Below are 26966 nucleotides of genomic sequence, written 5' to 3' on the forward strand. Positions count from 1 at the left end.
CGGTCAGGTTCATTTTTAGTATTCTTGTTTGTGAGAGCAGTCAAGTTTATTTCAGATATTTTCATTGTAAAAATCATCCCTGGCTAATCATTGAATGCTATTCTTCTTATTATTATAATTACTATTATTATTATTACTATTCTTCTTCTTCTTATTATTATTATTATTACTACTATTATTACGGAGTGGTTGGCGTTAGGAAGGGTATCCAGCCGTAGAAACACTGCCAGATCAGACTGGGCCTGATGCAGCCTTCTGGCTTCACAGACCCCAGTTGAACCGTCCAACCCATGCTAGCATGGAAAGCGGACGCTAAATGATGATGATGATTATTATTATTATTATTATTATTATTACTACTACTATTATTATTATTATTATTATTATTCAGTAGACTTATTTTTATCATGTGCTTTCACAGCACTACTGAGCACAGCTCTGTGTGCCTTGGGTATGTGCTGTGGTTTGTTGTGATGCTCTTGTTTTCACTGTATTGAAAGTGTTTTACGTAGGATGTGTACGGTGCCTAGTAGTGCTATTTTCTGTATGTTATTATATATTTGTAAGTCCTGGTGTTTTTGTTACATATTTATTTGAATGTTTTTCTATCATACCTAATGCGCCTATGATAGGAATTGTTTCTGTTTTTAGGTTCCACATTTGAGTTACCTCTATTTCCAGATCTTTGTAACCTGGAACGATGTGGTTGGGAAGCAAGCTTCTTACCACACTCATCTTCTAAATTAAATCACTTTCTCCATCCACTTGCATGCAAGCTTTCTTGTGATTAAAAATAACACAAAGAAAAAAAACAGTATAGGAAAGAAAGAAAGAGAGAAGAATCTCACAATGTAAATATGTGAGAAGCTCTAGTATCTATGAAACTGAAAATATTTGATAAAAATACAAGCAATATTTCTACATCAAAGCATTCAAATTAAATAAGAATAAAATGAATAGAGAAATGCTTTGGTCCAATAGTAGAACATTTGTTTTGTTTACAGAAGATGCGGGTTCAAATTTTATGAGCAGATTTCAACTTTATCTATCTGAAAGATTTTTTAACCAAATATTTAAAGACTTATTTACAGCTTTATCTGCTTTGAGTTTCAACCATTCCAAAAATAGAATTATTTAATTAAATATTTTGATATAATGATATTTTTATGAAATAATATTTTAATGAAGAACACCCAGTGTACACAATATTATAATTCAATCCATATGAAAGAAAATAGTAGAAGAACCAGATACTGAAAAAAGGGATGGGTGTGTGATAAGAAGTTTGCTTCCCAACTACATGGCTCCGGATTCAGTCCTACTGTGTGACGCTTTGGGCAAGTGTCTTCTATTATAGCTTGGGCCAATCAAAGCCTTGTAAGTGGATTTTGTAGCCAGAAATTAAAAGAAGCCCGTCGTCGTCGCCACCATCATCATCATCATCAATTAACGTCTGTTGTCCATGTTGGCATGGGTTGGGCAGTGTGACCTGTGCAAGCAAGCTGGTGAGGCTGAACCACCAGTCTGATTTGGCATGGTTTCTATGGCTGGATACCCTTCCTAACACCAACCTCTAGACAAAGTGTGCTGGGTGCTTTTATGTGGCACTGCACGGGCACATTTACTTAGCACCACATGGGTGCTTTTATGTGGCACCACCACAAGTGCTTTACACCACCAGAAGGACTGGACTTAACACTTCTGCTGTGGGTTACAGGTCTTCTTGAGTATGGTCAGATGCCAAGTATCTTGTCCCTGTTTTATCATGCCTGAAAGGTTCAGCTTCCTGAGGTCGTTCTTCAGTACTTCATCCCATGTCTTCCAGGGTCTCCCATTTCAACATGTCCCTCCATTTTGAGAAATCAGCACTTCTTTATGGAGCTGTCATATATATCAGTGTGTGTGTGTGTGTGTGTGAGTGTGTGTGTGTGTGTGTGTGCGTGTGCGTGCGTGTGTGCACGCGGGTATGCATGCAAACATGCGTGTATTTGTGTTTTCATGTCCGTGTTTGTCCCCCACCACTGCTTGGCAACTGTTGCTGGTGTGTTTACATACCCTTAACTTAATGTTTCAGCTAAAGACACCAATAGAATTAGTACCAGGCTTAACAAAAAAGTTAGTACTTGGGTTGATTCATTCAACTAAAAATTCTTCAAAACAGTATCCCAGTATGGCCACACTAATTGTTAATCCTTTTATTACTATATTTCAGTTAAAATACACTGATTATATTTCAATTAATTCTGCAAATAAAATGAATTTAGTAATATAATTTTGTCATTATTAAGCTGACGTTTGGGACATAAATTAACATTAAATTTTGATGGATGGTTTTAATTTAGCTCCTGTTCCTTTATTCTTTTACTTGTTTCACTCATTTGACTGCTATCTAGCTAGCTAGATAGATAAATAGACTGAAACAAGTAAAAGAATAAAGGAACATGATCTAAATTAAAACCATCCATCAAAATTTAATACTCTTTACTCTTTTACTTGTTTCAGTCATTTGTCTGTGGCCATGCTGGAGCATCGCCTTTAGTTGAGCAAATCGACCCCAGGACTTATTCTTTGTAAGCCTAGTACTTATTCTATTGGCCTCTTTTGCCGAACAGCTAAGTTACAGGGACATAAACACACCAGCATCGGTTGTCAAACGATGTTGGGGGGACAAACAAAGACACACAAACACACATATATATACGATGGGCTTCTTTCAGTTTCCGTCTACCAAATCCACTCACAAGGCTTTGGTCGGCCCAAGGCTATAGTAGAAGACACTTGCCCAAGGTATCACATAGTGGAATTGAACCCGGAACCATGTGGTTCGTAAGCAAACTACTTACCACACAGCCACTCCTACACCTATTGTTAATTTATGTTAATTTATGTCCCAAATGTCAGTTTAAGAAAGAAAGAAAGAAAGGAAGGAAGATAGATAAATAGATAGATAGATAGATAGATAGATACGATGGGGTTCTTTCAGTTTCCATCTACCAAATCCATTTGCCATGCAGTAGGACTGGTCCTGGAAGCATGTGGTTGGAAAGCAAACCTTTTACCATACAACCATGCCTGCACTATGTTAAACAAGAAGTTTGTATTGTACAACTGGGGTAGTTTGGGTGGGTTGGTATTGAAGGGGCTAAATGTTCCAAACTTACTTGTTATACCAAAGTCACAAGTAGCATACATCCCTTGCAAAGCACCACATTTAATACGGCCTACAGAATTTCCATCAGTTGTGAACAGAAAGGCTTTGTTTTCGAACGCTTGATTAACTTTTCTCTCTAAATGCCTTATATATTCATGGTCACATGCAAAGTAGCTGCCATACTCATTTTCTACCTAAAAAAGAAAGAATAAAAGAAATCAATAAACAAAACAAAAAATGCTATGAAATAACTGTTAAGTCAGTGTTTCTCTACTGGGATCAATATGGGACTTAGGAGTTCATATACAACAGGGTGCTGAAAAGTTCCTGCCTTTGGGTAAAAGAAAATACAGAACGATCAGTTAATTATGATTTTATCCAACACATTCTCATCTTAAATTCCCACACTTATTGCCCTTAGAAAAACTAAGCCCTTAGAAAAACAGGGTTTAGTTTTTCGAAGCCCTGTAAAAAAAAATCAGAAGGTTGGGCCTCCAACCAGGCCTTTCGTGATACCTTTAAAGCCAGGAACTTTTCAGCACCCCCTCGTAAGAGTTTGTTATTAAAATTTATGCACAATAAGTCGCTTATACTTCTACAACACACAAAATATTTTAATAGTTTTTTAACACAATTCCTAATAATATTTAATCATAAAAATACAATAGGATTTTTTTATATACATATCAAATGGCTATAGATGTCCAGTAGAGTATTATAGGAATCAAAGGGATCCATAGGCAAAAAATGGTTGAGAAACACTGTGTTAAGTAAATATCAGGTATGGGTAGTCCTGACTCTTTTATCCGACTCATATTAGCGCTTCTGAAGTCTAATAAAAACAAAAGTGATATTTCTTGAAATCCTTTTATTTTAAATCTTTTGCTAGTTTCAGTCTCTGCACTGTGGCCATACTGGAGCATCACCTTGATGGGTTTTAGTCAAAAAGATTGCCCAGTATTTATTTTTAAGTCTGGTACATTCTCTATTGGTCTCTTTTGCAGAACCACTGAGTTACAATGACATAGACAAACCAACGTCAGTTGCCAGGTGGTGTGGGTGGGGGTAAACACACATGCGTGTGTGCATGCACATGAACACACAATAGGTATCCAGATAGTTTCAGTCAACCAAATTCACTCGCCAAGCATCAATCAGCTTGAGGCTATCATAGAAGACACCTGCCCAAGGTGCTGCACAGTGGGACTGAACCCAGAACCATGTGGTTGAGAAGCAAACTTCTTACCACACAGCCATGCCTGTGCCTAATGTATGTAAAATTTAAATAGAATGTTTATCAATTAATATAGGTACAGATGAACATGTATGATTAAGAATTAACTTAACTACATGTAACATGATCATTAAAAACATTTAGTTAACATATTAAAGGTGCAAGTAGGGCTGTGTGGTAAGAAGTCTGCTTCCAAAAACACTTGGTTCTAGGTTCTCCCTTTGGAATTGGTAGACAAAACCTAAAAGAAGCTTGTTATATGTGTAGTGTATATATGTATGTTTGTGTCTCCCTGTTTTAATATCATGTGATAAATGTAAAATGATTGACCCTATCATACAATCAATGTCATTCATTTCCAATATTCTGTGAGAACATATCAGACAATAGGGAAGTATTACTTTGATTGGTAAAAGTAAGAGTTGGTGACAGGTTTCTGTGTAAATTTGGAGGTACATAACCTTATCCATCTATGATGATATGTACAAATGAGAATTTATAGTCAGGGCACCAGAGCTGTAAATTCTGCATTGATTCACCATAAACGTTCTCTCTGCTGGGCAGCTGACCTCTACAACAGTGCGTGACTGTTTGTGTATGTGTGTGCGTATGCATGCATGCACACATGCATGTCTGTTTGGTGGCCTCCTAATTCTTTGTCTTGCAAGTTACTTTGCAACCTTGCTAGCACTCACAGAAAAAGCAAACATATATATATATATATATATATACATATATATATATATATATATATTTCTTTACTACCCACAAGGGGCTAAACACAGAGGAGACAAACGGATTAAGTCGATTACATCGATCCCAGTGCATAACTGGTACTTAATTTATCGACCCCGGAAGGATGAAAAGCAAAGTCGACCTCGGCGGAATTTGAACTCGGAACGTAACGGCAGACGAAATACGGCAACACATTTCGCCCAGCGTGCTAACGTTTCTGCCAGCTCGCCGCCTTCAAATATATATATGTTCATACAGATGTGCACATGCACACACACCCACACAAAGACAGACAGACATGCACACTTATATGATTTAATAAAAGGAGTAAGTGTAGCATCTATGAACTTTTTTTTATCTTTGTGACTCATAAGGAAATGTAGAGGAAGTAACCAGGACTCATAGATTGCTCTGCGTGAAAGCAACACATCATAATGGTAATTAATCTACCTTTAGGTAAAGAACCGAACATTTTGTCCTAATACCAGCATCAGAGTGGACTCTACTAAAGACATCAAAGGACCAAATAGGGGTTCAATTACCTAATATGAAATCAGAAGGACATATAAAGATGCTTAAAAAAAGATTGCAGTGGTGATTTGAAACCTAACCACTAGATAACCAGTCAAACACTATGAGCAAACCACTGCAATTTCATGTGATTGAATCATTAAACAATCAATCAGCATGAAGTTGTGCCATGATTTAGTTTTCTAGAATATTTTTCTTGTACCCTTTAAAAGACCACTTCTTGAGCCTAAACTCTTTGCAGAATGTTGAAAGCAGCTGAGTGACATGTGCCACCATTCTTGCCACTCTGACAGTTCCAGACATTTATACAGACAGCCAAGGACCTTTGTCATCATGGAGATTTGCATAGTTGACATTATATATTTTGGGGCCAATTGTATGATGTCACACAGAAAGCTTTCTGTAATTTCAGAGCAGTTGTCTCTCTCCCAGTGCATAATTATAATTATGTGCATTTTTATTATAATTATGTGCATAATTATTATAATTATGTGCATAATTATGTGCAGCTATCTCTCTCCCAGTGCATAATTATAATTATGCATAATTAATGTCATTAATTATAAATGGCCAACAACAAACATCCTTAAGTCCAATGAAAAATATTTCAATTAAATATTCACAGGCTTTGATACCGTTATTATTCACACAACCAACAAAATATATCCACAGGCATGGTTGTGTGGTAAGAAGCTTGCTTCTCAACCACATGGTTTCAGGTTCAGTCCCACTGCATAGCACATTGGGCAAGTGTCTTCTACAGTAGCCTCAGGCTGACCAAAGCCTTATGAGTGGATTTGGTACACGAAAACTGAAAGAAGCACATTGTGTGTGTGTTTGTCCCCTCAACACCATTTAACAACCAGTGTTGGTATGTTTGCATCCCTATAACTTAGTGGTTTGGCAAAAGAAATTGATAGAATAAATACTAGGCTTCAAACAAAAAAAAATACGACCTGAGGTCAGTTTGCTCAACTAAAACCCTTCAAGGCAGTGCCCCAGCATGGCCACAGTTAAATGAATGAAACAAGTAAAAGATAAAAAATAAAAGATAACACCAAACAAGCAACAAGATCTTATTTTAACTTACTTGAACCATAATGACAGGACCACCATTTAAATATAACATGGGCTTCAGCAAAGGAAGCAATTTATCAAGCCACTCATCCACATACTTGAGATATACTAAAGAAATAGAAAAATCATATATATATACACAGATATTTACATATACATATGCAAACACATACATAGGGGAGACTGGGGTTAGTTGACTACATTTTTTACATTTTCACTGACAGAGCAATACTATTTAATGTATTCTACTGCATCTTGTATTACACGCATAAATCAACCATAGCAGAAGACTTACAAAGCTAGAGATCTCATCTGCTTATTGTCTGGATTTATATTTTGTGCATTTTCTAAGACCACTTAAATGTGTCAACTTGCCCTGATACCGGGGCAAGTTGACACATATAATGGGGTATGTTGACACATGAATGCATTTTCTTGGAAAATACATGTTAGTGGACAGAAACACATGATATAAGCTTGTTGGTTTGATCAAGGGCCTTTATTACAGTTTCATTACATATCATCATCAGAGTCACAATTTGGGCATGTGAATATTGTCAGACCTGGTATGCATGCCTCGTGAGCCCAACCTTTACAATCAGAGCATTGAAGCCACACTTCCCTTCCTTGCTGTTGGAAAAAGGCTTGCAGCACACTAAGCAATAGCACTCTTCCTCATCAGAGGTATCACTTTCTTGAATTTGAACTTTTTTCTTAAGAGTTGGACCTTTACCCTTCATTGGCCTGCCCTTACTGAGTCCCTTTCCTATCGTTCCTTTATCAATGTTTGTCTTCTTTTTACTTTTACTTTGTGTTTTCTTCTATGATTGCTCTTTTAACCGGCGAGTCAGCGAGGATTTCAGAACAACGTTTCTTTCTTCCTCTGGTTGATTCTTTCCTAGGGCCTGCTTTGGATAGTGGACAGATTTGAAATGGTGAAAGAAAAGACCTGGTGGCTATGTTGCTTGAAGGCCCAGGTGCTGAAAATGCAGGATCCAGTCGGTCAGTGACATAGCTTGGTGCAAAGTCGCTGTCTGTCAAAATGTTGTGATTAAAAGGGCATATTCCTGAAGAAGAAAAGCCACTAAGAATGTTCGTCGGAGTTGCAGTCAATGGCCATGCAATTTTAACAATACATGGAATGTTATAAATGGTCATGGTCTAGCCAGGATGGTTAATATGCCAGTCATCAATGGCAGTGTTTGTGTACTTCTTCAGTGATCCATTGACCGCTTTGTCCAACGGCTGTAACCTGTGTGTGCAGTGAAGTGGGAAAGAAAGCATGTTGATGCCATTGTCTGATGCATAAGTCATTCCCTCGATACTAAGGTGGGAATCGTGATTGTCTAGCAAGAGAAGGCACAGTGACTGCTTTGAACATTTCACATTCCTCACAAAGTGTTGAAGGAATTTCACAAACTGCTCCTCACACGTCCAACCAGATGGATTAGCACCTCCATTGCTGCCTGATGGTCCATTGTTCAGGAAATGTGGCCTAAAGTTCTTCCGGGGAAAAACAAAAAATGATGGTATGCTGTTTCCAGCGGCATTTACACAGCACTTGTCATTTTTCCCACTTGCTTTGTTCCTTTTCTGGCAATAATTCTATCGGGGCGCTGCACAGTTGTTATGCCAGTTTCATCCATGTTGTAGATATTGAATGGATCAAATTTATCCCAAAGCATCACCTCAGCAAGTTGGTTGAAAAACAGCAACATTTGTCGTGTTGAAACTTGTTTCTTGTGCGAAGCTTGTTGCCTATGGACTTCTTATGGATAAATTCTTGTGTCATTGAAGATATCCAGAGAACCAGTCTTCACCTGCCATTTCTGTCTCATGCCAGGTTGGAGGGATATTACATCCATGTGCCTTTGCCATCTGAAAAGCCAATTTCCGCACATCCTTTGGAGCAAGCCCATAGCAAATTTCTGCGGCAGCCAAAACATAAGCCTTTAACTGATTCTCGAACTCGTCGGTAAAAACTTGCTGTGGTTTTTTGTATCCACTAAGACTGTGATCATTGTTGTTTGCTTCAGTGACCTTGGTGCAGTAGCGAGACATTTTAAAGGGATGCCAAATGTCCTCGAAGCTTCCCGCAAGGAGATGACATGAGCTCGGACCTGTTGAATAACCTGTTGGATTACATCCTGTGGAAGGGTTGCCCTCTCACTTTTGCAATTGTAGTGTCACACTATGACAATTGTAGATCTAGGTCTGTAAAGAGAGAGAGAGGGAGAAATAAAAAGCAATTTAGCTCACTGCATAATCCAACAGTGAAAGCAAAACGAAGCTCTCAGTGTTCACCTACTTTTTAGTTTCAAGCATGCCTGGTCACGGCATAACTTCATGCTTATATATCAGTGGTACAGGTTACAAAGCTGAGGCAGTATACAAGCTGTTGACTAAGTAGGTAGCGGTATGAAGATAGAATAGGTTGGTATACATAAAGATAGCTGATCTAAAACTATAGCGAGCAATACATAAATTACTCAATGAATTGATCCAATGTACCAGACATGAATCAAATAGCAAACACTCTTAGTTAAAATGGGATACAGTCTGTGAATCAATGTAAGCAACCTACAACAACTTTATCACAGGTTGGGGAAAGTTGACACACTGTGTCAACGTACCCGTTTACATGTGTCAATTTGCCCCGACCCCATTTCCCTTGTAAATGTAAACACTGAGAGAAAACCACTAGGGTTTTGCAAGAATCCATTTGTATAGGGTCGTGAGAGATATTTTACTATGTAATAGTTAAGTATGTGCTTCTGGTGATTCTTCTATATCAATTCTATTGAGGAAAATGAGTTGGACTATTGTTTGTGGACTGAATTATCTGGTGTTATCCTCACTTATATATTTATCTTTTGTCCCAAGTCTGAAATTCTTGAGCACTTCTAAGGGAAAATAGGAGTTCATCAAGTATTCTTTCTTAGATATAACTATATAACTATATATATATACATAGGCATATATTTATTTATATATATATGTATATACACACACACACACAAACGTACATAGATGCATGCATGCATGCATAAACACATACATACATACATATAGGCACTGGTACAGCTGTATGGTTTCAATTTCAATTCCAATGAGTGGTACGATAGGTGGTGTCTTCTTCTGACCCAGTACAGCCAAAGCTGTAGAGGAGTTTAAGACTGGCTGTCATAGGAACACTTCTATGCTGATGACCTCATATAACTAAACCAGTTCTTATAACTGAACCGGTAGTTGGTTTAGACAAAACAATTCGAGACCTGAATTAGAACCAAGAATCAAGAGGCCTCAAAGTAAATTTAGCAAAACCTAAAGTATTAGTAAGTAGAAGAGAGGATAGGACCCTGGTACCTTCAGTGAAAAGCATAGGAAGGAAATCACATGCAGTTTATTAAGTGTAAACAAAGGATGCACAAGAAGTGCAGGCATACTAACAAAGAGATTAGCAGCTCCTGAGAGTAGCTGACACGGACTATAATCTAATATAGAATAAATCTATAGATTTCAGTCAACACTGTATCCTTAAATCTTTAAAAATGTTTTAGCCCGAAGGCCGCGGCCATGCTGGGGCACCACATGTAAATTAAACTTACTTAAATTCAGTGGACACTTGTAAACAAATGTCTTTTTATGTATAAGTGTCTCAAGAATAAGAAGAGTGTATAGAGGGATGAGCTGAACAGATCTCAAGAAAACTGCAGGTAGAGGAATACTAGAATCATGCAAGCAATGCACAGGGGTAATTGTCAGCAAAATGTGAGTTTGGAATAAGTTCAGTGAGGAACTTAGCATGCAAGTAAGTACCCATCAGGCCTCCATTTTCAGCCCCTTGCTGTTTATTATAATCCTCCTGACATAGGAGAGGAGTTCAAAATTGGCTGTTTAGTTCTGAGCTGAATCTACTAAAGATTTAAGGGAAAAGTTCCAAATATGGAAGCAGTGCCTGGAATTGGCAAATGCTCGACTGGGAAGTGGTCATGTTCAATATGAAGAAAGGGAATAGGAAAAAATTACACAATACAAACAATGTATACACAAAAATTCAGTGTGATCACAGGTTGGCTGACAGAGAAGAAGGACTTCATATGTAAAAAAATGCTCAAGAACAGTTAGTAGTAACAATACCCTAGAAATGAAGACCCAGTTGTCCAGAAGGCTCACCAGTAGTAGTTGAAAGCTTTTGTTACCGAGGGTAATCCTTTCAGGGCAAGGTGTTGCAAAAGCATAGTAATGAGCATAAGGATGAGGTGGAACAAATTCAGGGAGCTACAACTTCAGTTGACAACAAAGAGCTTTTTTTCTGAATCAAAGGCAGATTGTATCCTGCTTGTGTAAAAAGTGTAACATTACATGGTGACATGACAGGGTTGCTGAATGTGAAGGATATGTGAAGGGTGGAAAGAAATGAGGTGAGCATACTCAACTGGTTGTGAATATCACCATACATGAACAACAGAGAATAAGAGAGGTGAGAGGAAAACTGTGCATTAGAAGTATCAGCCATGGAATACAAGAAAGAAGATTGTGCTGGTATAGATATATTTGAAGAATAATAATTGGGCTCCTTCTACATGTATCATACCAAACAATGCAAAATGGATGGAACATGTGGCTGGGAGATTCTGAAGAAAACATGGGTAGAAGTGGTGAAATCTTGCCTCAAGCAATGGAGTTTCACAAAGGAGATGATGAAGGACTGTGACATTTATTTCCTTAAAAAAAATATCAAGTGTTTCAACTTAGAAAGAACCACAGTGGTTTGATTAAACTGAACTATAGAATGTTTAACAGACATACCTGGATCTATGGTACGTAGTGTTATATTTGAGGTACTTGAAAGCATCCATGAAGGAAAACCACCCTAGAAAAAAATTGAATGTGTGAGCAAATATCTGTATCTAATATCTACAATACTTTCAACAGTACTTTCATATTTTTTAGGCTAAAGAGACTTCAATGGCAGGAGTATTTTCTTACACCTATTCTGAAATCATTGTCACTGTATCACTTTATTAACCAACCGGACTATTAGATGTTGTTATATACTCCTAGTCACAATGCACTTCCTCACATTGTCGTAACTTTCAAATGATGTCAACCCTCTGGCTAGGTGGGCAGGCCCATATTGCCCCTGAGCTTAATGCTAGTTTGCAACAGGGTTACCTATTTACAGCTGAGTGAACTGCAGCAATGTGAAATGAAGTGTTTTGCTCAAAAGCACAATGCTCTGTCAGTTTGGGAATTGAAACCAAACTCTTGTGATTATGAGTGAAACATCCTAACCACTAGGCCATGTGCCTTCACCTATTCTAAAATACAGTTGTTTATATAAACAAACAAGCAAGCATGTGCATTTTCAGCAATGATTTGATAAGCGGTGCCGAGTTTTACAATTATGTAAATAACATTTTCTTTATAAGCTTTAAAGCTTATAGGTGGTCACTGTGCATTGATTAAAGAAAATAGTCTAATATTGGGGCATATAAGCCCTTGACAGTAAACATGGGTTTTCCATACACATAGGACTCAAACCTATAACTCTATGTTTTTGCAACAGGTGTACTACTGTTACACCAATGTACACACTCAGTTGTTTACATTAAAAGACAAATATGCTTTCACAGTTCTATAAAAGGACATACCCTTATGTATAGCAATAGCATCTCAAAAAATGTACTCACAAAATCCCATTCTGCATCAATGTAAGGACCAATACGTAATATTACCAACAAGCCAACATCTTGAGCTGTTTTCAAAAATCCTACCAAATCATGATCCCCAGAAAACTGGTAGACTTTAGGTAAAGGCTCGTGGAAATTCCATGCTATGTAACTGAAAAAATAAGAGATAAATTAAAACATAAAATATAGATTATTGCTATCATGATAATAAATTGGTATTATATACATTTTTATTTAAGCAAACATTAAAAATAAATAAATAAATAAATAAACAAATAGTAAGTTTGGCAGTTCTTTTGAATGCTTCAATGATTTCACACAAGCACGCCATCCATCATGGTCCCCCATATATGTTCTTAATTCATTAACATTTGCCATTTCACTGTCCTGAGCAAGTTGTCCACATAGGTTAGATGTTTTCTTCCCTTATTGATTCTTCCTTCAACTGGTTGCCATAAGATCAGTTGACACACAGGTTCTTCTGAGTGCCAGACACAATGAGTAGCAACTCTGATTCTTCTCTGCTGAATTTTCTCAGTCACTTTGGGCAGATCTTGATAAAGCCGTTTGTTGGTTAAATGAGCTCTCTGTGTGATATTCAGAGTCATTCTTAACATTCTTGAGTAGCAGCCAAAGTCTACCAGTTTTCTAGGGATCATGATTTAATATGGTTTTTGGTAATATTATGAATTGGTCCTTACACTGATGTGGAAACAAATAAATAAATAAATAAATGAATAAAAATGCTTGAAATAGCATATTTTCATATCTGATTATCTTATATTGAAAGTGTGGTGAAGACAACTATTTTCTTATTGTGACTCGGTCGATTCAGCTGTAAAAAGGTAGCATCAAAGAAAAAACCTCTGGCTCACTCACCACCAAAATTAACAACAATCAGGGAGTTTCTATGCAGTGGCTCAACCTGATAAAAATAGCAACCAAATCTCTCTCTCTCTCTTTCAAGTTACATGCAACCAACTTAAATAAAGGATACATAGAACAATGTGGTGCATATTATACACAGACAGGGGATATTCACAGCTGGAGTGCCTTTCATCATACGTCTACAAAATCAGATCTGTTCTAGGACTTAACAACAACAAGAAAATGAAGATGAGCCAATAAAGGGGTTTCTATATAGCTGCTTAACAATATAATGCTCTGTATCTCCCTCATCACGTTTAACCCTTAACTCAAGATCTCTGTTTCCAATACAAACTTTTCACTTTATAGCAGATGTTCTGTTTGAGGTGGCCAACTGGAGTTTGGTAGGAACTACACAGAAGCCTATTGTGTCTACATATACAGTGGAACTTCAATTTACGAATTTAATTCATTCCTGAAGGCTGTTTGATGTTTGTAAACTGAAATTATTTTTCCCATAAGGGATTCAACAGAAAGCACAGCAATTTTGAGCAGGGATGTGCTCTGAGTAAAAGCTAGACAGCATGTACATTGTGTATACATGCATGCGCACATAAGAAACTGCAGCTTCTTGAATTATTGAAGTAGCTTCTCAGCTATAAATAGTATAGATATTCTAGTAATGAGTTCTGTTTCTTTTATTTGTATAACCGATCCTGTGTGTGTGTGTGTGTGTGTGTGTGTGTGTGTGTGTGTGTGTGTGTGTGTGTGTGTGTGCGTGCGTGCGTGTGCGTGTGTGTTTTAACAAACTAATGTAGTTTTGATGCTGCTTCTGTAATATTTTCTAACTTAGCAGTTCAGCAAACAGATTTTAATAAAATAAGTATCAGACTGAAATATGCTCTGCAGTTGATATGATCTTGTATTTCCTCGAAGGCAGTACCTGGAATAACTGCAGTTCAATGAATGAATTCAATAAAAGAATAGAAGTCAAACAACCACATAGAGGCTCTTTCTAGATCACAGGTTTACTCAAGAGGGCCTGGCAAAACCAGTGTAGCTGTTGCTGCGGTATAATAAGAACAATAACAAATAAATAGAAAAAAAACATCCTTTCATGAGCTCTGTAACATCACACATTGCTTCTCATATTTTTCATAGTCAATGATAAACAGCAACACCAGGCCAGCTTGTTATTGGCATAAATCCAATCTCATCTTATCTCACATCAGCTTCATATCAGAGGTTAATTTAAACCAGTTTGCCACTTCTATCTGTAATTAGTTCATTTTTATGTAGATTTTCATTGAATTTCTAGTATACTTCCTGATTATCATTCACCCAAATTCATCTCTGACTTTAAACAAATTATAGCAAGAGAGTGGTGGAGGTGTAGTAGTGATTGTAGATATTTACTATGATAAATATCTTTGTAATTTAACATGAAATTTAGCGTAACTTCTCACTTTCATCTGTTTAATATTTGAAGTATTACACTGTATTCTTATTATATTGCCCTCTTTTTTTAAAGGTAGGAAACTGGCACAATTGTTACTCAACCAGACAAAATACTTACCTATATTTCTTCTGGCTTTTAATATTTTTACATTCTGAGTTCAAATGCTGCTGAAGTCAATTTTGTTATTCTTCCTCTCATACCAGTTGAACATTGGAGGTGATGTAATCGACCTTAATTAGTGTGGCAACCAAACAGCTGACAGGGCATTGGTTATGTTCAACAACTATATTTTATTTTTGATAAACATGCTCAACTTTCACTGATTCACAACACCAAGCAATAAGTAAGTTTCATATAGTCGTACAGACTAGAGCTAACAACAGTGTAAGTACTGCATAAAGGAAAGGGTATACCATGCTTGTGGCTCCAGCCACCAAATACAGCAATTCAGAAATTGCCAACTTCTTGAACATGGCTAGGTTTTTCATGTTCACAGGTAGGTAACAGAGGGTGACAGGATGGTCAAGTTCATCCAGGATATTGTCAATGACAACCCCTGTAGGACAAGGAGAGTTTTGTTACCAAGCCCAAGGTGGCAGACCCTACTGTGTAATAAGTGGTGCATAAGGACATCAATTGCAAGTCCTATATGATGAGAGAGGACAGTTCATGTCTGGCAAATCTAAGGGGGCTTGGTAATCATATGACTTTATTTGAAATAAACTGGCACATCATAAGTGTCACTGAAAGAACAGCTGACAACCCCACAGTGCCAATGACAATTAAGGAGCTAGTGTTGTTGGCATGGTGAGTGACATGAAGAGACCACCTGGACCTGATCTATTTCTACGAGGTATCTTGTTGAACATGTGTGCTGTTTTCCTGATAAAATTTATGATGTTTCTTTATGCTTGTTATTGTTGTTTTTCTCAAATATATACACTGTACATAACCCGACATACCCTGTACATACCTCCATACTTTGTACAAATGTAACATTTACATATGTGCCCATCATCCTTGTCATTTTATGTCCATTTTCTGTGTTGATATATTTTCACACGAATGTATATATGTGATCTGTCCACAAACTACTTGTCAAACAGTCTGTTCATATTCATCTTAATGACATCGATTACTCAGCAACATTCACATCTTCGCACATCCACTTCTTTGAGTTTATATATGATATTCATATCTTTCAGTTTGCAAAAGTTTTCTTTTCTATGTTTATTATTCCTGTGTGATATTTTCTTGACGTCAAAATGAAAACCCCATATGTACAATCTACACAAGTCAATATAGTTTGTGACAACTAGAAAGATTCAGCAACTAGAAGAGAATGTGAATAAAACCACTATCATACAATACTTCCACACTTTTGTCTTCCATGGGCTGAATTTATAATTTTCTACAAGTATTTTATTCAATAAATGAAAGTGCCCTGAGAGAAATACTGGACGTAAGAAGCATTGGCTGTGGCGTGCAAGAGAGACATCTGCACTGGTATGGTCATGTACTTCGGATGGATGAGGAGAGATGTATGAAGAAGTGCCACTCCCAAACAGTTGAAGGAATCCGGGGTGGAGGTAGACCCAGGAAGACCTTCAAACATTGGGTCTCATGGAGGCAATGACGAAAGACCAAGACCTCTGGAGATATGCTGTGACTGCGAAGACCCGACAAATAACATGAGTTCATGGCTGTTTCTGTACGTGGCTGATGCCAGTGCCGCCTTCACTGGCTTCCGTGCTGGTGGCACATAAAAAGCACCCACTACATTCACGGAGTTGTTGGCATTAGGAAGGGCATCCAGCTGTAGAAATACTGCCAGATCAGACTGGAGCCTGGTGCAGCCTCCTGGCTTCCCAGACCCCAGTCGAACCATCCAACCCATGCTAGTATGGAAAACGGACGTTAAACGATGATGATGATGAAATGAAACATGTTTATTAAGTCTATATCTAGAATTCCAGTTTCAATTCATCATGTACTTTGAAAATAATTTCATTTTCTATTTGATAACATCAGTATGTTAGTGACACAAAAAAAGCACCCAATATACATTGTAAAGTGGTTGGCATTAGGATGAGCAGAGTCATAGAATCCAAACCAATGTGGACACTGGAGCCCACTGAATTTCTTCAACTCTTCAGATCCTTGTCAAACTGACCAATCAACGTCAGCCTGGAAAATGGATGTTAAATGATGATGATTATGTGATACATATTGCTTCAGCTTGCAGGACATTAGCACTTCAGAATTCCACTATGTTAACATAATGCTTATTTATTCACATTGTTTTCAATTAATCATGCATTATCTCATTGCTTCAAGATTTCAATGATGTGCTTGTTTTTTAGAATGACATGGTAGAGTATGTGTGAGGGCTGGATCTGGCTGGTTTTAACATAAAACAGGTAGAATATTTGGGTCTAATAAGACCAGTTTAAATACTAAAGGGTTAATGTTCTGCAGCCTATTGTTTGGAGAACCTTGAGTAGATAACAGAAGCTAGCAGTATCATTATTATCCAAGACACCTTCCTCCCACACAAAAAGAAAATGCTAATACCAGGCAGCTCCTTTCTGGGTTCTAAAAACAATCAAAACCAATGCTAATGTGTTTTTCAATTTATTTTTATTGTGATAACCTTTTATGCAACATAATGTCTACAACAACCCTCAGAGAATATCTCATTATATAAAAATCTCCTAAAGCTAACGAAAAATACTAACCATATTAAAGTATGCTGACCTTTCTCTAACATATTCTAACATATATTACTTCTATGTTAGGGTGTGTCTCCAACACGGTGATGACTCAGTCACTATTGATTTAATAATGACCAAGAAGACGCTACTGCCATTAAACTAAATAAATACGAGAATTATGGTTTTGTATTTCATTCCTCCCTGTCCTGAATGCAAACTGGAATTCAGATCTCGCTAGAGACAACTTCCTGTTTGGAATTTAAGTGACAATAAAAAAATCAGTGGTATGCTAGAATCAGTTCACTTAACTATAAATAAACTACAGGTTGATGTACTAAATGGTGCATATACAAATTCTCAATTAAATGAAATTTCCCTTCTTGTTGGAGAAAAAAAATGAACTAACACCTAGTTGTTATTGTTAGTGAGAAAAAGAGAAATAATTTCAAGAAATTAAGAATCAATTTTACAAAACTGATTTACATGTTTAACGGTGAAGCTGACTTGCAGACAAGGGGGACAACTATGAACATGTTTTGATTTTATTGGACTTCTTCAGCATAGAATTGTATACTCAAGCCTGCTTTGATCAAACGATAAGGTTTTCTATCAAGGATATCATATGGGTGTCCAATCAACTGAACATTGAGTTAGCAAAGTGGCTGATTATCATACTGATATGTATATGTTTAATATAATTCTGAAGGTGGCAAGCTGGCCAGAATGGTTAGCGGCATTTCATCTGTCTTTATGTTCTGAGTTCAAATTCCACTGTGATTGATTTTTTTCTAGGCACGGGCGTAGCTGTATGGTAAGAAGCTTGCTTCCCAACCACATAGTTCCGGGTTCAGCCCCACTGTGTGGGACCTTGAGCAAGCGTCTTCAACTTGTAGCCTCAGCCCAACCAAAGCCTTGTGAGTGGATTTGGTTGACAAAAACTGGAAGCAGCTTATTGTATATCTGTGTGTGTGTGGTGTGGTGTGGTGTGTGTGTGTGTGTGTGTTGTGTGTGTGTGTGTGTGTGTGTGTGTGTGTGTGTGTTTGTGTCTGTGTTTGACCTCAACTGCTGCTTGACAACTGGTGTGTCAATTAGTGTGTTTACATCTCCATAACTGAGCAGTTCAGCAAAAGATACTGATATAATAAATACCAGGTTTTAAAACAAAAAGTATTGGGGCTGATTCAATCAGCTAAGACTTCTTCGAGGTAGTGCCTCAGCATGGCCACAATTTCATGACTGAAACAAGTAAAAGGTAAAAGATGAATCAGCATGACACAGTGTGGTGAAGCTAAACCTTGAATTACAGGTGCAATCCATCTGACAGGCTTCTATACCTTCAGGTAAAGGACCTGGGTATCTTGGTGGATTCCTCCTTTTCGCCTTCGGCCCAGTGCGTCCATGCTGCCAACAAAGCGCGCGGAATTCTGTTTTTGATTCGACGGTCATTCGGAATGCTCACAGCAGCCATATTCCTGCCACTCTATGTCACGCTGGTGAGACCCATATTGGAGTATGGGATTCAAGCCTCTTCTCCTTATCTCCTCAAAGACATACAGCACCTCGAAAGAGTCCAGAGGCTGGCTACCCGCATGGTTCATGGTCTCAAAAATTTGTCCTACGAAGAAAGGCTGAGGACGCTCGACCTTTATTCTCTTGAAAAACGCCGCCGCCGTGGTGATCTCATTCTCGCCCACAACATCATAAGCGGGAAGTGTAACCTCTCGAAAGAGCTGTTCTTCGCTCCTGCTCCGGTGCATCGGCTGCGGGGTCATTCCGAAAAGCTCTACCTGCGATGATTTCATCTCAATCGAAGGAGAGGAGCTTTCTCCGTCTGGGTTGCGGATCCGTGGAACAAGCTGCCAGACGAGATGGTGAAGATGCCGACGACCGCTTTGTTCAAAGCCTCCCTGGACCTCAAGTGGCCTGAACTCTTTACATGAACACCACCCTGTACTTAACTCCATGTCCCCCTACATGGCCTTGCTATTTGCTTTTGAGCCAAATTAACTAACTAACTAACTAACTATACAGTTTCTAGCAGACTCAGTTTTACTTTCAAGATCTGGGTCAATCCAAAGCCATCAAATAAAACAGTTGCCCATGGTGTGACACAGTGGAATGAAACCAAGGACCTTACAGCGATGTCTGAAAGAGAACTGATGGGGAGAAGGAGAAAGAGAGAAGAGGGAGAGGGAAAGACAGAGAGAAAAAAAGGGAGAGGGAGAAAGAGAAAGTGAAAAGGGGAAGAGAGAGAGAAAGAGGGAGGGAGAGAGAGAAATATCTTAATTTACAAAGAATACGAAAAAAGTACTCGTTAAATAAGGTATCTTTTACTTTTTACAGGTTTCAGCCGTCGGACTGCAGCCCTGCTGGAGCATCGCCTTGAAGGGTTTTAGTCAAACAAATCAACCCCAGGACTTATTTTTAAAGTCTGGTGTTTATTCTATCAGTTTCTTTTGTTGAATTTCTAAGTTACAAAGACATAAACAAATCAATACAAGTTGTCAAGAAGTGGGTGATGGACACACACAGACACACACATATATATATGCACACACACATACACACATATATGGCAGGCTTCAACACAGTTTCTGCCTACCAAATTTACTCAAGCGGCATTGGTTGGCCTGGTGCTATAAGAGAAAACACTTAACCCTTTAGCATTCATATTACTGAGTGAAATGTAATGGTTATTTGTTTACCTTGTTTTGAATTAATCATGCATTATCTTGTAGCTTTGAAATTTTGATGATGTAATTGTTTATGATGAGTTGTATTGCTCTGATGAGTTGTAGTGCACCTGAGCACTGTATGTAAACTTTACAGACACAGCTGGGCCTGCCTGAGATGCGCCCAGAACAATGAAACCATTCTGCATGCCCTAGTCCAGTGCCCAAGTATTGCTGATGTGTGGGTTTATGTTAAACACCTGCTGTCATTTGTGGGACGAATCCGGCTATCAGCTGAATTCATTGTGAAGATTGCCTCACCACCCTTTTTTGGCCAGAAGGAGCAGGCAATTTTTATTTTGTCTAGTGGCTATAGTGAAAGAGGTAGTATGTTAGACCTGCTTGAAAGGGCTACAGACAGTCACTTACCTCTTTGGCCAAGCCCTCATCAACTTTTTCAAGTTTGACTTGAAAAGGAAGTTGAGGATGGAGAGGGAAGTGTTGCCTTGTAACAAGTTTGTTGAAAGGTGGGTGAATGTTGGAAGAATGGCCAGTGTGAAAGGACCAATTCTGAGTGTGCACCTGCAAATAAAAAAGAAGGGCTCTTGCCCTGTTGTTCAGGCACCTATGGCTTTTGCGGGTTTTTCCATGAGGACCTTAAAGCACTTCTCCTATTGGAAGTTTTAATTTATTCAATGTTTTTATTACATTGTGTACACACGAAAACCCATTGTATCGTCCTGTTTTTGTCTTTTATGTTGTTGTATGTCATTTAATGTTTTGTATATGAGCCCTTGTGGCTAATAAAAGAATAGATTATTATTATTATTATTATTTAAGGTGGTGAGAATCATTAGAACACCAGGTGAAATGCTTAGTACTATTTCCCCTGTTGCTATGTTCTGAGTTCAAATTCTGTCATGGTTAATTTTGCCTTTCATCCTTTCAAGGTCAATAGATTAATTACCAGTGAAACACAGGGTCAATGTAATCAACTAGTCTCCTCCCACAAAATTTCAGGTTTTGTGCATTTAACAGAAAAGAAGATGATGATGATGATGATGATTATTATTATTATTATTATTATTATTATTATTATTATTATTATTATTATTATTATTATATTATTATTATTAAGGCGGCAAGCTGGCAGAATTGTTAGCATGCCAGGCGAAATGCTTAGAGGTATTTCGACTGTTGCTACGTTATGAGTTCAAATTACACTGAGATCGACTTTGCCTTTCATCTTTCCAGGGTTGGTAAAATAAGTACCAGTTGAGTACTGGGATCGAATGTAATCAACTATACCCCTCCCCCAAATTTTAGGCCTAGTGCCTATAGTAGAAAGGATTGTTTTTTTTTTCTTAATGCTATTGTAGGATAGGTATGAGAAGCCAGATGTGGCTTTTTTACAACATAAAACAGGTAGAATATTTTAGCCAGATATGGTCAGTTTAAATGCTAAAGGATTAAGGTGCTGCACAGTGGAACTGAACCCAAAGCCATGTAGTTCCAAAGTGAGCTTCTTAACCAACTTTAAAACTTTGGCTGTGTGCCTGCACACAGCCAAGGTTTTTTCTTTTTTCTTTTTATAGCTGAAACTTCCTTTCATGAATAAATAGAGATCAAATAACTCATTTAATAAGTGTTCAACACAAAACTGAATACTAACAAAAAGCAGGTTAATTGTTAATAGAGATGTATATACATTAATTTAGTTTTGTATGTATATGGGGCAGTGATATATTTTCCATAGAAAATACTATTAGTTTTGTAGCATAATAAAGAATCTCAGAAATAGAGTAAGGAACCATTACTGTGTCTGAAACAATTTCTCAATCCCACAGACATATATAGAATTAGCAGCAGCAGCAGACCATTTTAATGTATTAATAATTACCTTAAATATGTACTTTACTGAGATCAGCTAGAGGCAGGGGAGTGGAAATGATGATAGTGGGAGATGGTAAAAAGGATGTTAATGATCAACAAAAGCAGTAGCGTCAAAAATAGGTTGCTGAAAGAGTCACTGCTGCTGCTTGTATGGGGCATTACACTATTTCAAGGGTTTAGTAATTGCAGTATACAAACACTATGAATGTCGAAATGCATCAAGAAACCAATAATTGAGTTACTTAAAATAAAATGGTTGTTATTATTATTATTCCTTCATAACACAGTGTAGGTAAAAATGCACCGGAGTCTTTAGTCATCTGTCAAGTCATAACAAGGACCTCAGACAGATAATACTTTCCTTAAGATGTGCACTGTGTCCAATAAGGCTGCTTTTTGCAAGACATCAATCTTGCATGGGATTTCCAGTTGCCTTAAGAAGTTTTGAAGTTTCAATGACATTGAGTCCAACACTCCAATCACCACTGGCATCACTTTTACATTACCATCTCACATTCCATAGTCTTGCCATTTCTACTTTCGATTCAGAGTACTTGGTAACTTTTTCAACCTCTTTACTCACAGCATTCATGTCATTTGGTATGGCTACATCAATGATCTGACAGTATTTGTCTCTCTTATTCAATATGACAATATCCATCCAATGGTGTTCGATTACATGATCTGTCTGAAAACCATAGTCCCAGAGTATCATTACTTTTCCATCCTCCAGCATAACTTTACTTGGTACATGCTTCATACCAGTTTTCTGTTACTTCATATTGGTATTTACAGCATAAGAGCCAATGAAGATACACACACACTTTATCGTGGCAGTGCTTGTATTCTTTTTGTGCAAGGCTTTCACATCCACTTACCAAGTAGGTCACATTTTCTACACTCTTTCCACAGAGTCAGAGTTTCTGGGTGTCAGAAGTTTTATAGATGTTATACTTCTCTGAATTGGTAGCGAGAGCCTGGTCTTGTGCAGCAATGATCAGGCTTTTGGTGGTATGCTTCAAATCACCTCGCTCAAGCCATACCCATGATGCTGTATTATCCTTAACGCCTTGTATATTCCTTTCAAACTGTCTATGCATTCTCATTTCAAGAAGGTCTTCTTTTCTCTTCTCCTCAGCTCTTTAGTTAAACTCTTCCTTGCCCATCATTTCATCTGCATTTACATGCATATCTTTCGCAGCATATTGCAGCAAGTCTTCATCACTATTTATCAAATACTCAGCAAGCGTTCTCTTTTCACTCCTTATACAAAGCTCTATACGAATTAGTCCTCTGCCACCATTCTTTCTTTTCATATAGTCTGTTTACGTTTGCTTTAGTGTGTAGGACCCAATGCAGCATCATCAACTTTCTCATCCTGCTATCCAGTCTTGATATTTCCTCCTTAGTCCATTTGAGGATGGACGCACTGTATCTGACCACCGCAACTGCCCAAATATTCATTGCAGTAATCAATTTTTTTGCATTCAGGTTGGATTTCAACACCATCTTCACCCTTTTTTGATATGCCTTGCTGACCTTGACTTTCATTTTTCTGTGTAGAATGTCATCCAACTCCAAAATCCCTAAATATCTATACCCACTACCATCAGGTTCATCCATGGTCTATCCTGATGATAACCGCAATCCTCTGCAGGCTGCTTTCTTCTCTCATTTCATATTAAGTACTGAGCATTTGGTAATCCCAAATTCCATACCAATGTCCCTACCACACTTCTGGACTGTTTTGGTTAAGGAATCTATCTGTTTTTCAGATTTCCCAAACAATTTCAGGTCACCCATAAACAGAAGATGGTTCATGATGGGCCTTTCTTCCCACATCGGTAACGAATCTTAACTTTCCCAAGTGTCATTGTTATGGGTATTAGTGAAATTACAAATAGTAACGGAGAAAACGAGTCACCTTGGAAGATACCCCTTTTAATATTAACTTCTCCAAGGAATACATTACTTGAGTACAATTTGGTTTTCCACTCTTTCATGCTATATATCAGAAAATTTGTGATGTTGTCAGCAACATCAAACATCTGCAGGCATTCAACGATCCAAGAAAGAGGCATCATATCATATGCCTTCTTAAAGTCAATCCAAGCCATGTTTGTATGATGTTTTTTATAATGCTTCAAAACTGTTTTATCAATGACCAGGTGATCCTTGGTACCCCGAGAACTCTTCCTACATCCTTCTAGTACTCTTGGTAGTATTTCTTCCTGCGCCAGGAAAGTGTATGTCTTTGCCACACATATTCCAGTGAGTATCTTCCAGATTATGTTTAGCATGCTATGGAACAGTACTTTCCCACAGTATTTCCCTTTCTTCTGTCTTTCATTACAAGTGGTGTCCTCCCAGTCACCATACACACAGGGACTGTACCTTCCTGGACACACTCATTCAATTGGGCTGCTAGTCTTTCATGCACCGCATGGCATCTCTTCAGCTAGAAGCCATGTATCCCGACTGGTCTGGGTGCTTTCCAATTAGGCACTTTACCCACTTGTTTCACATCACCCGTGCTTATGACAATATTCCTTTGTTTCTTTCCTTTTATGCACCACATTGTTTCCCCATAATCTGCTCCAGAACTCCTTGGCTTGAGTTACATCAGGAGTAACATTTTCCCCATTGTCTCCTAATGTTTGGAATAATTGCTTTGGATTATTTTTGAACAATCTGTTCTCAAACTGCTTCTTTCTGTTCACAAACTTTCTGATCTTCTGGCTTTTTGCCATGATCCTCTGTTTTAACTACTTTATTACTGCATCAAACCCGTTCTTCCGTATTTTATATTTCTTCTCTAATTTTTCTCAGTTTGTCTTTTTCCTATTATTCCAGTTTCCTCTTAACCATTGCTCAATCTGTCCTAGATCTTGCCTTGCCTGCATTATGTCCTTTTCAATGTGTCGTTTCCTCCACGGTTCTTTTGCTCCACCATTTTTTGTTTTCAGATGTAATTTCTCCTCAACAAGTAGTGCAATAGCTCGGACAAGATTCCTTGTTTGTGCTATGTCCTCCATCTGGATGTATGGTATGACAGTATTTATCTTTTGTGTTACTTTATTTATGATACTCTTATTTACACTTCTCATATTCATAGGGATTTTTTCTTCTGGAGCATTCATCAAGTCGGTGAGTCATCCGTCTTTGAATTTCAAGCAATTCAATATCTAGTTGGTTCTTTTCCCCTGCATGTCGACCAACCACAGTATCAGGGTTCACTGTAATAACATTCCTATTCCTCATCCTTAACAGCCCCATCACCATTTCCCTGTTCCTCCAGTCTATTCTTCTCCTTGCTTTCAACTCCGACCATCCTTTGTAGCCCATCTGCAGGGTCTCTCAGACTCTCACTAATCCAAGATATTTGTACTCCACTTAAGTAACCCTTCCTCCTAATCACTCATTTGGTTCATTAGTTTATTTTCTGACACTGGACACATGTCCTTTTCCATCCAAAATTTCAAGGTACATTGGCCTACTCCATGACTTCTTTCCAGCTTTCAATAAATGTATCATACTCTTCCTTTGTCCTCTTATGTTTGTTTTTCTGCACACCGTGTATGTGATCTGCCCTTGATGTGGGTGGTGTTGGACATGCAATTTGGGAAACCTTCACCATGATCAGCTATAGCTTCATTCATGCCGTTAATTCTTTCCTTGTTGTGTTGCTTCATGATTTCATGAGTCATTCGAGGGGTTCCCGCGAGAGTTGTTATCTCTCTCTTCCTCTCTTTATTTGTATACACACGTGCACATATATGTACATACACATATATGTACATACACATATATATAAATAACATGCTTGAGGTGTGTTGCCTCCATAACCAAAGTGATTAGCATTACCAACATCATTCTACCTATAGCATTTAAAAATATCAATAATAATATAGGTCCCGGTATATTGCAGCAGATCTTCGTCACTATTTATTAAATACTTGGCAAGCGTTCTCCTTTCACTCCTTCTACAATGGTCTATACTAATCAGTCATCTGCCACCATTCTTTCTTTTCATATGCAGTCTGTTTACGTTTGCAGTTAACACTTATTATTACTATTATCACCACCATTACTACTACTACTACTACTACTATTTCCATTTCTTATTAAAAGCTATTATTAAATGTTGTTTAGTTTCAACTTTTGCCTTGTACATGAGATAATCATTAATATTTGAGTGTTGAAGGGAATAGTAGGAGGAAGAGTAGCAGTTTGGTCAATAGACCAAATGCTACAGGTCTGTAAATAGATTCCACAGATGGTGAGGAAGTTAATGGACATTCCTCTCTGATAAAGAGACAAAAGAAGCCTCACACCTTTTGGGTCAGCAGAGGTCAAATCTGTTTACTACTACCAGTGATCAATGAGAGCGCTGACCTTGGCCTTGAAAAGAAGCAATTCACCTTGTTCTATTATCATGGAGCTGAATTGGGCCACGCTGATTCACCAATGCAGTAATGTTCTGATTAGCTTCCAGAAAGCTGTAATGGACAGCACCAATTGCACCCCATAATCACCATAATCTTTTATGCAACTTTAGCTTTGGGAAATGTCTGGAGGACTCATCACAATCAAACCATTGACCTGATCATTTGCAGTTATCATAAAGGATCCACTTTTCGTCACAAGTAACTATTCAATCAAGAAAAGGATCATTGGTGTTTAAAACACTGAATGTTTTGATTTTCGATGAGCTTATTGTATGACACCAAGTGCATGAGACATTTCTCTGATGTGGGTTTTGTTCAACAATTGTTCATTGTAAAGACTGCATTTTAATATACTCTCTAGCCTTAATCCTGGGGAAATTTCAAACCTGGGTATTTTTCAATGTTGTTGTTATTATTATTATTATTCAGGTCACTGAATTGAACTTGGAATCTTGGGGTTAGTAGCCTACGCTCTTAACCACTACGCCA

General features: G+C 37.8%; 1 protein-coding gene across 1 annotated transcript in view; it reads right to left on the reverse strand.

Moving 5' to 3' along the window:
• The window catches only part of LOC115211652 (beta-galactosidase), a 103633-nt gene that overhangs the window by 29360 nt on the left and 47307 nt on the right, over window positions 1-26966 (reverse strand). The window contains exons 3-6 of the mRNA XM_029780290.2: window positions 12425-12575; window positions 11541-11604; window positions 6742-6836; window positions 3162-3345 (exon numbers count right to left, since the gene is read on the reverse strand). Of these exons, the coding sequence (XP_029636150.1) occupies window positions 3162-3345; window positions 6742-6836; window positions 11541-11604; window positions 12425-12575 (494 nt within the window). The remainder of the gene's footprint in view (window positions 1-3161; window positions 3346-6741; window positions 6837-11540; window positions 11605-12424; window positions 12576-26966) is intronic.

Source organism: Octopus sinensis, linkage group LG1 (assembly GCF_006345805.1).
Source record: "Octopus sinensis linkage group LG1, ASM634580v1, whole genome shotgun sequence".
NCBI lineage: Eukaryota > Metazoa > Mollusca > Cephalopoda > Octopoda > Octopodidae > Octopus > Octopus sinensis.